The sequence below is a fragment of the Spodoptera frugiperda genome, chromosome 2 (assembly GCF_023101765.2).
Source record: "Spodoptera frugiperda isolate SF20-4 chromosome 2, AGI-APGP_CSIRO_Sfru_2.0, whole genome shotgun sequence".
NCBI lineage: Eukaryota > Metazoa > Arthropoda > Insecta > Lepidoptera > Noctuidae > Spodoptera > Spodoptera frugiperda.
The window spans coordinates 10,791,281-10,806,403 of record NC_064213.1 but is presented as its reverse complement, the minus strand read 5'-3'; the positions used below and the strand labels follow the sequence as shown (position 1 = coordinate 10,806,403).

General features: G+C 43.1%; 2 protein-coding genes across 8 annotated transcripts in view; both read left to right on the top strand.

Moving 5' to 3' along the window:
- Positions 1 to 14,824, top strand: part of LOC118269200 (ras-related protein Ral-a) — a 45,122-nt gene extending 30,298 nt beyond the window's left edge. For 6 of the 7 annotated variants that reach the window (XM_035584187.2, XM_035584184.2, XM_035584188.2 and 3 more), the window contains exons 2-5: positions 9,458 to 9,634; positions 10,396 to 10,556; positions 10,695 to 10,869; positions 11,518 to 13,544. In XM_035584187.2, the coding sequence (XP_035440080.1) occupies positions 9,482 to 9,634; positions 10,396 to 10,556; positions 10,695 to 10,869; positions 11,518 to 11,631 (603 nt within the window). In that variant the 5' untranslated portion in view covers positions 9,458 to 9,481 and the 3' untranslated portion in view covers positions 11,632 to 13,544. Of the gene's footprint in view, positions 1 to 9,457; positions 9,635 to 10,395; positions 10,557 to 10,694; positions 10,870 to 11,517; positions 13,545 to 14,119 lie in introns of those variants that run through there. The other variant, XM_035584185.2, reaches the window with a different exon arrangement.
- On the top strand, positions 7,946 to 9,364 carry LOC126911542 (actin, muscle-type A2-like). Its single transcript, XM_050699194.1, has one exon. It carries the CDS (start codon positions 8,033 to 8,035, stop codon positions 9,347 to 9,349), a length of 1,317 nt encoding a protein of 438 aa, XP_050555151.1. The 5' UTR covers positions 7,946 to 8,032; the 3' UTR covers positions 9,350 to 9,364.
- Positions 14,825 to 15,123: the final 299 nt, after the last annotated feature.

The following is a 15,123-nucleotide window of genomic DNA, read 5'->3' as shown; positions in this document are numbered from 1 at the left end:
ATATCTGTCAACAAGAACTTCTGTCACCAATGACATCTGTCAATAATGACATCTGTCACCAATGACATCTGTCAACAAGTACTTCTGTCATCAATGACATCTGTCAAAAATGACATCTGTCTTCAAGTCGTCTGTCGTCACGCACTTCTGTCACCATTGACTTCTGTCAATTTTGACATCTGTCACCAATGACATCTGTCACCAATGACATCTGTCAAAAATGACATCTGTCCTCAAGTCATCTGTCATCACGAACTTCTGTCACCAATGACATCTGTCAATTATGACATCTGTCACCAATGACGTCTGTCACCAATGACATCTGTCAAAAATGACATCTTTCAACAATGACATCTGTCAGCAAGAACTTCGACACCAATGACATCTGTCGTCAATGACATCTGTCACCAATGACAACTGTCAACAGGATTTTCTGTCACTAATGACAACTGTCACCAATGACATCTGTCAACAAGATCTTCTGTCACCAATGACATCTGTCAATAATGACGTCTGTCACCAATGACATCTGTCACCAATGACATCTGTCACCAATGACATCTGTCAACAAGAACTTATGTCACCAATGACAACTGTCACCAATGACAACTGTCAAAAATTATATCTGTCATCAATGACATCTGTCTTCAATGACATCTGTCAACAAGACCTTCTGTCACTAATGACATCCGTCACTAATGACATCTATCACCGATGACATCTGTCAAAAATGACATGTCCTCGAGTCATCTGTCATCACGAACTTCTGTCACCAATGACATCTGTCAATAATGACATCTGTCACCAATGACATCTGTCAATAATGACATCTGTCACCAATGACAACTGTCAACAAGAACTTCTGTCACCAATGACATCTGTCAAAAATTACATCTGTCATCAATGACATCTGTCTTCAATGACATCTGTCAACAAGAACTTCTGTCACTAATGACATCCGTCACTAATGACATCTGTCATCAATGACATCTGTCAAAAATGACATCTGTCCTCAAGTCATCTGTCATCACGAACTTCTGTCACCAATGACATCTGTCAATTATGACATCTGTCACCAATGACTTCTGTCACCAATGACATCTGTCACCAATGACAACTGTCACCAATGACAACTGTCAACAGGATTTTCTGTCACTAATGACAACTGTCACCAATGACATCTGTCAATAATGACGTCTGTCACCAATGACATCTGTCAACAAGAACTGTCAGCAATGACATCTGTCAACAAGAACTTCTGTCACTAATGACATCTGTCATCAATGACTTGACACAAGTATATTTTCTGAAAGATAAATTAAACATTTTGGATACATTTAAAGATTTCAAGTTTAAAGTGGAGAATGAATTGAAATGTAAGATAACAAAGCTACGCACAGATAATGGTAGAGAATACTGTAACTATAACTTTGAAAAGTTCTTATCTAATCATGGTATAATTCATCAGACTTCTACTCCGTACACTCCCCAGCAAAATGGCATGGCCGAGAGAATGAACAGAACTTTAGTGGAACGAGCACGACGCATGTTGTTCTATGCCAACCTGGAGAAGAACTACTGGGCTGAAGCTGTGGCAACTGCTGCATATGTTATAAATCGTTCCCCAACAAAGTCATTACAAGGTAAAACTCCATATAAAATGTGGAAAGGTAAGAAACCTAATTTATCTCACATGAAAGTATTTGGCTCCGAAGCTATGGTTTATGTACCAAAAGAAAAACGCCAAAATTGGGATAGAAAATCCTTAAAAATGATACTAGTGGGCTATTGTGAAAATACAAAGTTGTCAAAAGTAGAGATGTTTCATTTATTGAAAAATATATTGAGAATGTCAGTGCACCAATTCATTGTGAAACTTATATTCCAGTAAAGGACAGCCCAACAGCCACTGCAAGTTCTGGTTTATTAGAAGATACAAACTCAGGCAGTGAGAATAAGGAAATACACACTTAGGAGTCCTCATCCTCATCTGCACCCATGACATCCAACAGAGACTCAGATACTCTAGTTAATAGTGAGGACTCAAGTGAGTATGACACTGACACCGGAGAACTTGATGAAACTTACCATCCTCCATATCCAATTAGACATGATGGCAATAGTTATGTAACATTAAGGTCAGCAAGATCACAGGCTAAACGAGATGAAACACAAAATGGTAAGACGGGCCTATTGTGTTTATTTACTGAATTGACTGATCCACAGACTGTTGAGCAAGCTCTTACATCACCACAAGCTACAGAATGGAAGGAGGCCTTGGACGAGGAGTATACTTCTCTAATGAAAAACAAAACATGGACTTTGACAAATCTTCCTCCAGGCAAAAAGGCTCTTCCGAATAAGTGGGTGTTTAAAACTAAAACAGACCAGAGTGGGAATGCTCTGAGATACAAGGCAAGGCTTGTGATAAAGGGATATGCACAAAGATGGGGTACTGACTATGAAGAAATAATTATATTCACCGGTTGTCAGGTACACAACTATCCGCTATCTATTTGCCTTAGCAGCCAAGTTCTTGTTGACAGATGTCATTGGTGACAGCTGTCATTGGTGACAGAAGTTCTTGTTGACAGATGTCATTGGTGACAGTTGTCATTGGTGACAGAAGTTCCTGTTGACAGTTGTCATTGGTGACAGTTGTCATTGGTGACAGATGTCATTGACGACAGATGTCATTGACGACAGATGTCATTGATGACAGATGTCATTGGTGACAGAAGTTCTTGTTGACAGACGTCATTGAGTACAGATGTCATTTTTGACAGATGTCATTAGTGACAGAAGTTCTTGTTGACAGATGTCATTGAGGACAGATGTCATGTTTGACAGATGTCATTGGTGACATAAGTTCTTGTTGACAGATATCATTTTTTTTAGTGGAACATATGTCATTTTTGACAGATGTCATCGGTGACAGATGTCATTGACGACAGATGTCATTGACGACAGATGTCATTGATGACAGATGTCATCGGTGATAGATGTTCTTGTTGACAGATGTCATTGGTGACAGATGTCATTGGTGACAGATGTCATTGGTGACAGAAGTTCGTGATGACAGATGTCATTGGCGACAGATGTCATTGGTGATAGAAGTTCGTGATGACAGATGACTCGAGGACATATGTCATTTTTGACAGATGTCATTAGTGACAGAAGTTCTTGTTGACAAATGTCATTGGTGACAGAAGTTCTTGTTGACAGATGTCATTGGTGACAGTTGTCATTGGTGACAGAAGTTCCTGTTGACAGATGTCAATTTTGACAGATGTCATTGAGGACAGGTGTCATTTTTGACAGATGTCATTGGTGACAGAAGTTCTTGTTGACAGATGTCATTGGTGACAGTTGTCATTGGTGACATAAGTTCTTGTTGACAGATGTCATTGGTGACAGAAGTTCTTGTTGACAGATGTAAATTTTGACACATGCCACTTTCGATAGTGTCATTGTTGACAGATGTCAATTTTCAGATTCCATTTTTGACAGATGTCATTGTAGATAGATGTCATCACTGACACATGTCATTGATGACAGACGTCGTTATTGACAGATGTCATTGATGACGGATGTCATTGCTGACAGATGCCTATTTTGACAGATTTCATTTTTGACAGATGCCACTTTCGATAATGTCATTCTTGACAGATTTCTTTTGGACAGATGACATTTTCGAAAGATGTCATGTTAACAGATTTCAATTTGGACAGATTTCATTTTTGACAGATGTCATTGCTGACAGATGTTGTTATTGACACTTGTCATTGTTGACAAGTTAATCTGCTTAGGTTTTAATATAAATTTGTTTAGTACTTGTAGCACCGACTTCTAAACTAGCAGTGGGTAGACATAGTCAGTACAATGATAGTTATGTTTTGGTTATTAGTTTTTGGAAGTCGGTTTTATTAATGTTTGTATGTGTACATAATTATATCCTAACCATCAACCTAAAAACTAATGGTTAATTCATTTGAGGAATCTTATGTGTTTTTTCCTGTTATTTGTTTATTTCTCATTAACCTGTACAATATTTTTTTAACCTGTAAGGTCAATATGTTAGAAGGTTCTATCCCACTCAATTTTCCGTGACTCTGCTTTCATTAATTCAGTTTGATAGTACTCCCATTAGATGGCTCTAAAAGAAATCTCGACATTTGAAACATTTTTTGAAATTGACAAAGGAGGATGCAAATCCTGGTCCCACCTTCCAATGAAGAACAACTCTGAACAGACTAAAATTTTGAACTTGGCGTCATAGTAACTTTTATTCAGCTCAAGATTAGCCATCCAATGATGTAACTTACATATCGCTTATTAGAAGTGGAGTTTCATAGAAAGTCTGGCATCCTCCTTTATTCGATCGGTGCCACTTTTTTGAGAAAGGCCGCTACACAGTCTTAATTTAATTCATTTACCTATAATAATAACTCACGACCTTATTAAAAGTGGACATCACGTTCCAGGACCTAAATATAGCTAAATATTGTACGGAGCAGAGTAACCTGTGGAGTTTCTTGCTCGTTTTTCTACATAGGAATTTATACTTTGGAACGATCAAATAGCTTCACTAGAGGACTAACCGACAGACAGACATTTTGTATTGTACTGTCAACTGTTTCTTTACATTGTAATATTTGCTTCGCCGTTCAAAAATGCCTTCCCGGTCTATTTAAAATAAATATTTCGACTTTGACTTTTTTTTACATTTGATGATGATGATTTGGTCGACGTTTGGCTGCTATTTCGTCGGGTGGTAAGTGATGATGCGGCCTACGATGGGGCATGTCTGCCCATAAGCAACCTATTCACTCGGGCTTTGAAGACACCCAAGTTATACTCAAACTCAGGAAACACAGACTCTGGTAAAGAATTCCACTCCGGGCATTCTGTGCGTGTGTGGCTAGTATTCGACCTCCAGTCTCGGGGCAGTGATGTGGTGACCCATGATAGGACAAGTAACAGATGACAAAAGTCACACATCGACAATCGCGCAATAAATCAACGGATGACGTCATGCGTCGGGCAGAAAGCCCGCCAGCACAGCCGCCAGGCAGGACCACCTCGCCTGGTCGAGGGACCGCCTTTTCTATTGGATCTTTACTCTCGGTTTCCTAAAGAAACATATTATTATACATTCAACCAAGAATGTACTGAGAACAGGGATTTATTTATAGTGTAAATTATTTGTTTAGTATTTTCAATGTGTGTAAATGTTTACCACATCTGTGTTCTATTTTAGGGCATTTCTTATCTACACTATAATGCTGCTGCCTTATTGTGTGCGTGTTTGTGTGTGTATGTGTGTGTGTGTGTGTGTGTGTGTTTGGTGTTTCGGGAATTTCTAGCGTAGAGAAAATATTTTGGCGATTGAATATGCAATGGTAGGAGTGGATCAAGAACAAATAGGTAAATAGCTAAGATTTTGTGTTTTTTAAACTGTTCCCGGGACTTTCTTACCACGATATCAAAAAAGGTGAATCTAAAAGTGAAAGTGGGCCGGTCTCCTTCACTATGGAAGTGCTAGTATAAAATTGCAATTTGTTCGTTCATCATAATAAAGCTCTACATTGAAGTAAAACTAATGTGACAGCAGTTGCTTTTTCCCGCTTCAAAAAATGGAGGAGGTGGGGACGGAGGGAGGGAGGTAGAGGCTCAGTTCGGATGTTTGTTTTTTTTTTTGTTCACTGTCTGCTCCTCCATTTGTTAAACGATTTACAAAATACTGGCGTGTAACCTATCAGTACTGACACTAAATACTTATTTTTAGCTTTTTAATTTTTACCTTTTGTTTTATTTTTAGGTTTTGGTGTTGAAGTCGGTTTTTAACCGATTTCTCAAAAAGGAGAAGGTTCTCAATTTGGCAGGTATATTTTTCTGGAAGGATGTACCTACCTATTACGTAGACGTTTATGGACCAGTTGCATGCTTCTATATTTGTTTGACGCAGATTAGTTCAAATATAATCCCACAAAAAGTTTCGGATTAATTTAGCAGTTTTTATTTTATTAGCATTATAATTACTTGAACGACATCATTTTCTCGATAGTTTATAGATTTCACATCGATTACTTAAACAGTTCTGGAACTTAGTTTATGAAGTAGGTTATTTAAACGTACTTTTAATTTTATTGTTTCCTTTTTAGTTTAATAGGTGTAACACAAAGGAATGAAAATTAGCTACATCTTCATATTTAAACCTCAATCTAAACTTAATGAGTCTTCCCTTCTGTAAGCAGGTCTACCTAATAGCCGCAAAGAATACTCTTCTAGATCCATATGTTGGTGTATTTTTTAAAGATTTTTCATTAAACTCTCAACCATTGAGGAGTTTCGCTTTCCATCATCAGCTCTTTGACATGAAATGATGATCATCAGACATAAATCGTTGAATAGTTTTATGAAATTGTCAGAACAAACATCGAGGGCTTATAATTTGAGGGATACCCTCGATTTCCGATCGATCTCATCATCAGATGCTCACCAGATGGCAACAGTACCAACGTGAAAGTATACCCGACTGAACAAAAAAAGAATCACGCAAATGGGACCAGAACTGTTTAAGTAATCGATGTGAAATCTATAAACTATTGAGAAAATGACGTCGTTGAAGTACTTATAATGCTAATAAAATAAAAACTGCTGAACCAATCGGAAACAAATTCTTATGGAACTTAAGTTGAGCCAATCCGCGTCGAACAAAAAAAGAATCACGCAAGTCGGTCCATAAACCTCGACGTAATCAGTGTACATACATAGAAAAAAAACCGACCAAATTGAGAACCTCCCCCTTTGTGGGAAGTCGGTAAAACTAACAATTATTCATTGTACTGCGTTTACCCACCCACCGATAGTTTAGAAGTCGGCCGGGTAAAGAATGCGCGGCTTGCTACCTCCAGGTGGAATGGACATTATTTCCCTGTAGTTTGTGGTGCCCTGGCGGGCTGGCGCCAAGTCTACTTATTTTACCAAAAGCTGTCTAGACATTAATTGTATAAAATTGTGTCTAGTATCATTTTCTAGTCAACCTTGTAAATCGCACAGAAAATAACAAAATTATTATAAAAAATTGTTTTCTCCCGCCATTTCGCCAAGATGGCGCTCGTACGACGTTACAAATAGGAAATCACATAGAACATCAAAATCTACAAACTTGGCAACTTGCATCACTCCCGGGAAACATTCCAGGCACAACCTAATTACTGGACTATATCTCCACTTGCTCACCACGCGTGGACATTAGCACAGACACCTTCTACGAGGAGGAGATGCCCCGCGCTGTTGATGTCGTAGGTACAAGTGTGATTGGGCTGTGCCTCACATTATATACAGTACACGTGGGTCTGCAATAAAAACACATCTTCGATCACTGCTCAGATGATGTGACTACTAACCCAACTCATCGGTCATTCAGCTCACACTTGTAGGTGTACCTTAGAGCTGGTACCCGTATACATATGTAACGTTGTACATTAGTCATGCGAGCAACAAATCCTTGCAACTAACTTAGCTCCGGCTGGCTACGGCAATATAATATAACTGGCACAGCGCCTTCAGTAGTCGACGATACGAAATGTTGCGATACAAATAAATGAAGGTAATGTTGCATTCCACTTGTTTGTTTACTGCGGGATGAACGATCACTTGGAGCGGACCCGGGTTCCAAGCTGCAACTTACAATGGTAAGCCTACTTGCATATTGTAAAGGGCTGTGCGTACAGAGAAGCGCTCGATGTCACCAGTGCTGGTGACGTGTCTGGTTGGGCTATTTTTTACGAGAGCGATGTACCGATGTAGTGAGTAGTGGATGCGGATGATTGTCTTAAATGGCAGTCGCGAGTGTCGGCGGCGGCGGGCGGGAGGCGCAGCGCCTTGTAGGGGCTGCTGCGAGTGCCAAGAGCGGCGCGCGGCGCGTATATAGTGCGCGCGCCGCCCGCCTGCGCTCACTACCGCCGTGCGACCGCTGCCTGCGCCGAGTGTTGTGTTGGTGCCAGTCTCTACTGTCTGAGTCAAGATGTGCGACGATGATGCGGGCGCGCTGGTAGTCGACAACGGCTCCGGCATGTGCAAGGCCGGATTCGCAGGAGACGACGCGCCGCGCGCCGTGTTCCCGTCCATCGTGGGCCGGCCGCGCCACCAAGGTGTCATGGTGGGCATGGGGCAGAAGGACTCGTATGTGGGTGATGAAGCTCAAAGCAAGCGAGGTATCCTCACTCTCAAGTATCCGATCGAACACGGCATCATCACAAACTGGGACGACATGGAGAAGATCTGGCACCACACCTTCTACAACGAGCTGCGCGTGGCTCCCGAGGAGCACCCCATTCTACTGACAGAGGCGCCGCTCAACCCCAAAGCCAACCGCGAGAAGATGACGCAGATCATGTTCGAGACGTTCAACTGCCCCGCCATGTACGTGGCCATCCAGGCCGTGCTGTCGCTGTACGCGTCCGGCCGCACCACCGGCATCGTGCTGGACTCGGGCGACGGCGTGTCGCACACCGTGCCCATCTACGAGGGGTACGCGCTGCCGCACGCCATCCTGCGCCTGGACCTGGCGGGCCGCGACCTCACCGACTACCTCATGAAGATCCTGACGGAGCGCGGCTACTCGTTCACGACGACGGCGGAGCGCGAGATCGTGCGCGACATCAAGGAGAAGCTGTGCTACGTGGCGCTGGACTTCGAGCAGGAGATGCAGACGGCGGCCGCGTCCACCTCGCTGGAGAAGTCGTACGAGCTGCCCGACGGACAGGTCATCACCATCGGCAACGAGCGCTTCCGTTGCCCCGAGGCGCTGTTCCAGCCCTCGTTCCTGGGCATGGAGTCGTGCGGCATCCACGAGACGGTGTACAACTCGATCATGAAGTGCGACGTGGACATCCGCAAGGACCTGTACGCCAACACGGTGCTGTCGGGCGGCACCACCATGTACCCGGGTATCGCCGACCGCATGCAGAAGGAGATCACGGCGCTGGCCCCGTCCACCATCAAGATCAAGATCATCGCGCCGCCCGAGCGCAAGTACTCCGTGTGGATCGGCGGCTCCATCCTGGCCTCGCTGTCCACCTTCCAGCAGATGTGGATCTCCAAGCAGGAGTACGACGAGTCCGGCCCCGGCATCGTGCACCGCCGTGTCGTAACTCATAGTAACATTTCAATTTCAAGGCTCTGCCGGAGCTCACGTTGGCCCAGTCAAGTTCAATGTCTTGGTAGCCATACACGGCCACTGGTGACATTTCCATATTGTTGTGTGCCACCGCCCACTTGGATAACGTCGCCAAATGTTGAAGGTCTAGCGCCCACTTATGAAATGTTTACGAATTGTTGAGCTTATTTAGGATGTTTTAATGTTGTTTCATAGATCTCGGACATTCCGTCCCTTCTAGAGTAAAGTGATACATACAGTGTGTGTAAGACAGTACATGTGTGGTTGCAGTGTGCGCCCGTGAAGCGCCGCACGATGTCGAAGAAGCCGGCCGCGCAGCCGACGCTGCACAAGGTGATCATGGTGGGCTCCGGCGGCGTGGGCAAGTCCGCGCTCACGCTGCAGTTCATGTACGACGAGTTCGTTGAAGACTACGAGCCCACTAAGGCAGACAGCTATAGGAAGAAGGTAATAACTGCTCTATTGTTACACTCGTATTATATAGGGCATATTTTGTTTAAAACATACTTGGCCTGGTTACTTAACTAAGATTACGTATGAATTAGTTATCGTAGCAACTAATAGTAATCTTAAGGAAACAAGGCAAACCCTCATAGCTCGTTGCTGCACCTTATAGTATAAATATTGATAAAAACGAAGCGCCTTACTTAGTTCCTTATTAGGTACAAGCCCTGCCTCAATATCGGATCACATTGGGTGGATCCACTACTAAGTAGCTAAGACTTTCTACTTGATATGCACAGAGATCTGTTCTCACGGGCTCGGGAGAAAAGAGATTACATTAAACATTATTCCGGTGAATGTACGAGTACTACCTCTGTGATTGCTGTGGGAACCATTCGCGGCCCATTGAGAAGGTTCCCATGCGAGGGCTGAGGAGCAATCAGATAGTTATGTCGAAAGTTGCATTCAGGGACATTCGTAACAAAGGGTTTTGAAGCGAATTTCTTATATTGGATTCATTTCCGCTATGCTTCAATGAACATGTCATCTATATACAAGAGTAGAAACACATGTAAATGATCATTTCTATAACTCGATGTATCGCCCCTTTCAATGAAGGTTCGTGACAAGGAATTAGTCCGACAGCTTAGTGTTGCCAGTGTCTTGTATAATAACCGATGCTGCAAAGGTTACGTTTGGACATCTGCAAAGTTAATCAATGTATTCAGTGGTATGTTTTAACCACAATGATGTGATGTCTGCAGGTGGTGCTGGACGGCGAGGAGGTTCAGATCGACATCCTGGACACGGCCGGGCAGGAGGACTACGCCGCCATCAGAGACAACTACTTCCGATCAGGAGAGGGCTTCCTCTGTGTCTTCTCTATCACCGAGCCTGAGAGCTTCGACGCCACACAGGAGTTCAGGTACACCCATTAAAGTAATAATATACTTTGTTAAAAAGATACTATCAAATCTCCTTCTATGTAAAAATTTGGTATATCTATTCTTAAAGATCATTCCCCCAGCACGTTCTAATATTGAGTGTTACTCACCACTTCCAGAGAACAGATCCTGCGCGTGAAGAACGACGAGAACATTCCGTTCCTGCTGGTGGGCAACAAGTCGGACCTGGCGGACAAGCGGCGCGTGCCGCTCGACTCGTGCCGCGAGCGCGCGCAGCACTGGCAGGTGCCCTACGTCGAGACCTCCGCCAAGACGCGGGACAACGTCGACAAGGTCAGTCCCACAACTATACCTACTCTTTACAATAACTACATTCAATTTCCAACTTTAAATTATTAGATTAGTCTCTTTGATCGATAATTATGAGCGACTAAGCCTGTCCCCACCTGTACACCCACTCTCTCAGTCTGTTCTTGTCGTGGCCCACGAGCCGAGCGTGGGCCCTGCACGCTTGCCATGTGCCTGTATGTACTGACCGCGGCTCTGGCTGGCTTCTTAGAGTTGCGCTGCATCGCTCGCTCGCCTGACGCTTTCCTTACCTCACCAACACTACACACACGATACATCGATCTAACCACACTTCCGGAGATATTCCCGTACGATGTCATTCGATTCTGTAGGCACATCTCATCTAGAGTTAGGTGTCTGCCAGGCAGTGTGCGGTGCAACTCTAAGTTAGATGTACACGTTGGGTTATTGAATCAACGCAGTAGGCTCGGTTAGTCAGGGCAGTGTGCACTCGTTGCACTTGCTCGTACATGTACTGTACGAGGCCATCGCTGCTCTCGTGCAGCAATGCTGTCATACTATCTATTCCATGTTTGTGATAACTGCGCCTGTGGTGTCCCTGGTCCTGTGGGTGTGTGGGTGTGTGGGTGGTGGGCCTGTGTGTGTCGGTGTGTGACGTAGCGTCCTGTGCAGGTGTTCTTTGACCTGATGCGCGAGATCCGGTCGCGCAAGTCGGACGACAGCCGCGCCACCAACGGGGACGTCAAGGGGAAAAAGCGGAGGAAAATCAAGTGCGCCATATTGTAGGCCGAGACCGACGCCATAGTCCGGCCGGGGCCGCCTCGGCAGTGATATGTCGCCGCGGGCCGTGCGGGGTTGCTGTGTGTCCGCGTCACGCATACACTCGATGCAATGCAATATCTCACTCACTCAAACTATTTATTATGTGTACGATGTGACCGACATACAACAATCACCACACGTCTTCTACTCCACTAATCAATAACACATCTTGTAAATTCGTGTATTGTATTTGAAACTCTGTTACGTGGACGTGAAGGTCGAGGGTCGCGTGCCGCCGGCACGTTCACATGTACTAGGTGTAAGCAGGCTATTGTAAATTTTAATATATTTCGCCCACTTTGGTGCTTGCATTTATTGAATACTGTTTGTAACGAAACACGTCGAAACAATACATTTTTATACAGTAACTTTTAAACAGTAGCGAGTTAAATAGTTTAGTTTTATATCTCGAGCCGATGGTGGTTCTCACACTAATGTCCTGGTTCAGCCGACACCCGCCGGGCGAGTGACGATACAATACATTTTGACACGACTCATTACAAACAGAATTCCATAATATTTTTTATGAATTAAATATTGTTGTATCAAAGCTTAGTGCTTTCGCGTTACATGTCCGTGTAGTGGGCGCCGCGCCGCGGGCCGCGCGCCGTGCCATTGTGTTACTGACTGTACAGTACAGTGTGTACTGTACACAGTGTACACTCTGTATGTATGTACAATACGGCGACGCGCGGCCCGCACTCGCATGCTCGGTAGCGTAAGTTTTGTATTTATTTCTATGTATAAGTGCTAAATGTATTGTGTAATGTGTTGAGGGTACTGTTCGTACGTGTTTGCAGAAATAGTATTTGTTCAGACTACGCAATGTAAGAGCTAGTCAGGTGTTGATGTGGCGAGTTGTTCGGTTGAAATCTCACGATGAATCTGTTGGTAAATATATATAAAGTACGTTGTATAGGGATGCGGAGTGCACGGCCTCGCGATCTCCTAGAATACTATTTCAGTGAACATCCGTGTGTTGTCTGCGCCGGCGCCGGGGGCGGGGTGCGGTACTATATATACCCACATATATATAGGGGGCGCTTCACTCAGTAGCCGGTAGTTGTCACGTCTTGTATGTTACACGCCTCGAGTCTCTGGCAGACATTACATCATTATTACACATTTCTTGCAGTTCATATTGTCTCTCCAGTGAAGAACTGGTATTTAATTCGTTTATACTCCCAGTAAGAGGGTGGCAGTCAGAAACTCGAGGCTATATAAATGTAATGCTAAGTTTTGTATGCAATAAAGTCTGATATTTTTAAATCTCCACGATTTACTTTTTATATTGGATCGTCGATCTGTTCCTCGGTCTGTTCGCCTCACCTACTTGTGTACTGTGCATCTTTCTCAATGTCGCCTGATGTGTGACGTGGCTGCGACGATGGCTCGTGGTGAACAGCCGGGCTGGTCAGCAGTGCGAGGGTCGAGGTGCCGTGTCCTGTCACCTCGGCCCTGTGTGATGCCATTACGATTTGTTTTGTCCACTTAGTGCAACGCACGCGTAGCAATAACATATTTAGCATAATATACTGTTCCGGGGCCGGTGTGTATATCTAGCAGGTCCCCGACTGCCAACACGAAGTAATGTTGTAAGTGGTTACTGGTTAGCTACTACTCTGTCTCCTCCGTAGCCCGCCACTTGCCGATAGCAACTGTCCGAGGTAGGCTTCAACTTTTATAATCATAGTTTCACAGTTACTGTCGACAGGTGGCGGTGTTCCAAACATATATTCCTATGTACTTGTAATGTCTATAGGCTAGTTACTTTAGTTCACAAATGTATGGATTATGTACCTACGTGTATGTATGTATATCGAAGTCACAGGAACAAAATGATTGATATAAAGCAGGAAATATACAGATTTGCAAAATGATGCGTATTATTTACTACCACCGTTAGTGCCGTTACCACAGACAGTAGTTTGTTTACCAAGTATCCTGTCTTTGTTTGTACTGGTTTGATAAAAAAATTCTATAGTAGAAGTTCTTCCAATTACTGTGCTAGTATTCGATACAATTTGTTGTACATTTACATCAATACACAGGTTTACGTAGTTTTTCTAATTGTTTTACAAAAACAGACTTACAAGTTGTAACTCTTATTTCTAAAATCGTAGGTAAATTTAGCTCGCTCTAGATTGCATTACATAGCACCAAGTATGGACTAATTGCTCTCTCTCTGATAGGGTAAGTAACTTAAACATTGAGTAATTTAGCACATAACCAGTAAACAATAACAAACTCATGCATGTGGACCATAGTTAGCACCAACTGATTCTTTAAATACATTAATGTAGATAAGCAGTTTTGGCACTGAATGAATAGATCTTTAACCTTTTTACATTACATAGTTATTTCATTTTAGTAGACACATTGTTATTTATTTGCTTCTTTTAAAATCTAGTTTCTTTTCCCCTGTATAAATGTGAGTGTACCTCCACTCCAGGCTTTCCTGACGCTGATCCGGCAGATGTCGCGACAGAAGAAAGGTCTGGCTGCTGAAGAGGAACAAGAAGACGTCAAGAAGAAACCTTGCTGTATTGTGTGCTAGCTACTCAACAACACTCACTAGAGGGCGCCTGCGGTAAAAGAACTGAGTGTATCTTGCACGCGATACGCTGAGGGACATATCTGATAGAATTGGAAAATCATTATCGACTAGAAAGCATCTACTGGTGAACAAACGCGATCTTAGTAGTTATACACCACACAACATCATTCGTCATCATTCATCAACAGTCCATTGCGGGACTATGAACCTGCCCTTGAAGGGGACACCAGCTAGTTTATATATTGAATGTGCCATGTCATTAACAGCGCCATTACTCCATAACTTTCAATTTAGAAACTTTTATTCCTTTAGACCTCCATTTTATATTAAACTACCTACACAGCGGAACTGTGATAAGTGATAAACCTAATGTCAATGCCCGGGTCCTGTCATATTATTATATAGCGCTTATTAACGTCCATACAAACAACACTGCCACTTTTTCTGTATATTTATATGAATATGTATGTTGTAAAGGACTCACAAATAATGTAATTGTATTTTCTGATGATAAGTGACTGCCTGGACAAACAGCAGTGTGATATGAATGTGATATCAATGGATAATCTCATATCCCCCAATAAAGCATTAATCACATTATTTATTGCGCATTGAATGTTCCATAACTTGTAGATTTTCTATACATTCCAATAAAAAGAACTGTCATAATGTAAGCTAAACGTTTAGTCCAATTTAATGAGAGTTGGTGGCTCATAATCGCAAGTGGCGCCATCTATAATGTATCATTTAGCCAAAATATTTGGAGGTGAGTTGATATTGTATAGATGTGATATTTTAGCGAACACCTCGCTCAGTGTAAGACATGCTTGTGCCAACCCGTTTAGATAGCTAATTATATGGAGCAGTTTACCGCGAGAGTATTACAAATGGAAAAGGCT

Coding starts and splice junctions, on each gene's coding strand:
- LOC126911542 (XM_050699194.1), top strand. CDS start 8,033: ATGTGCGACGATGATGCGGGCGCGCTGGTAGTCGACAACGGCTCCGGC.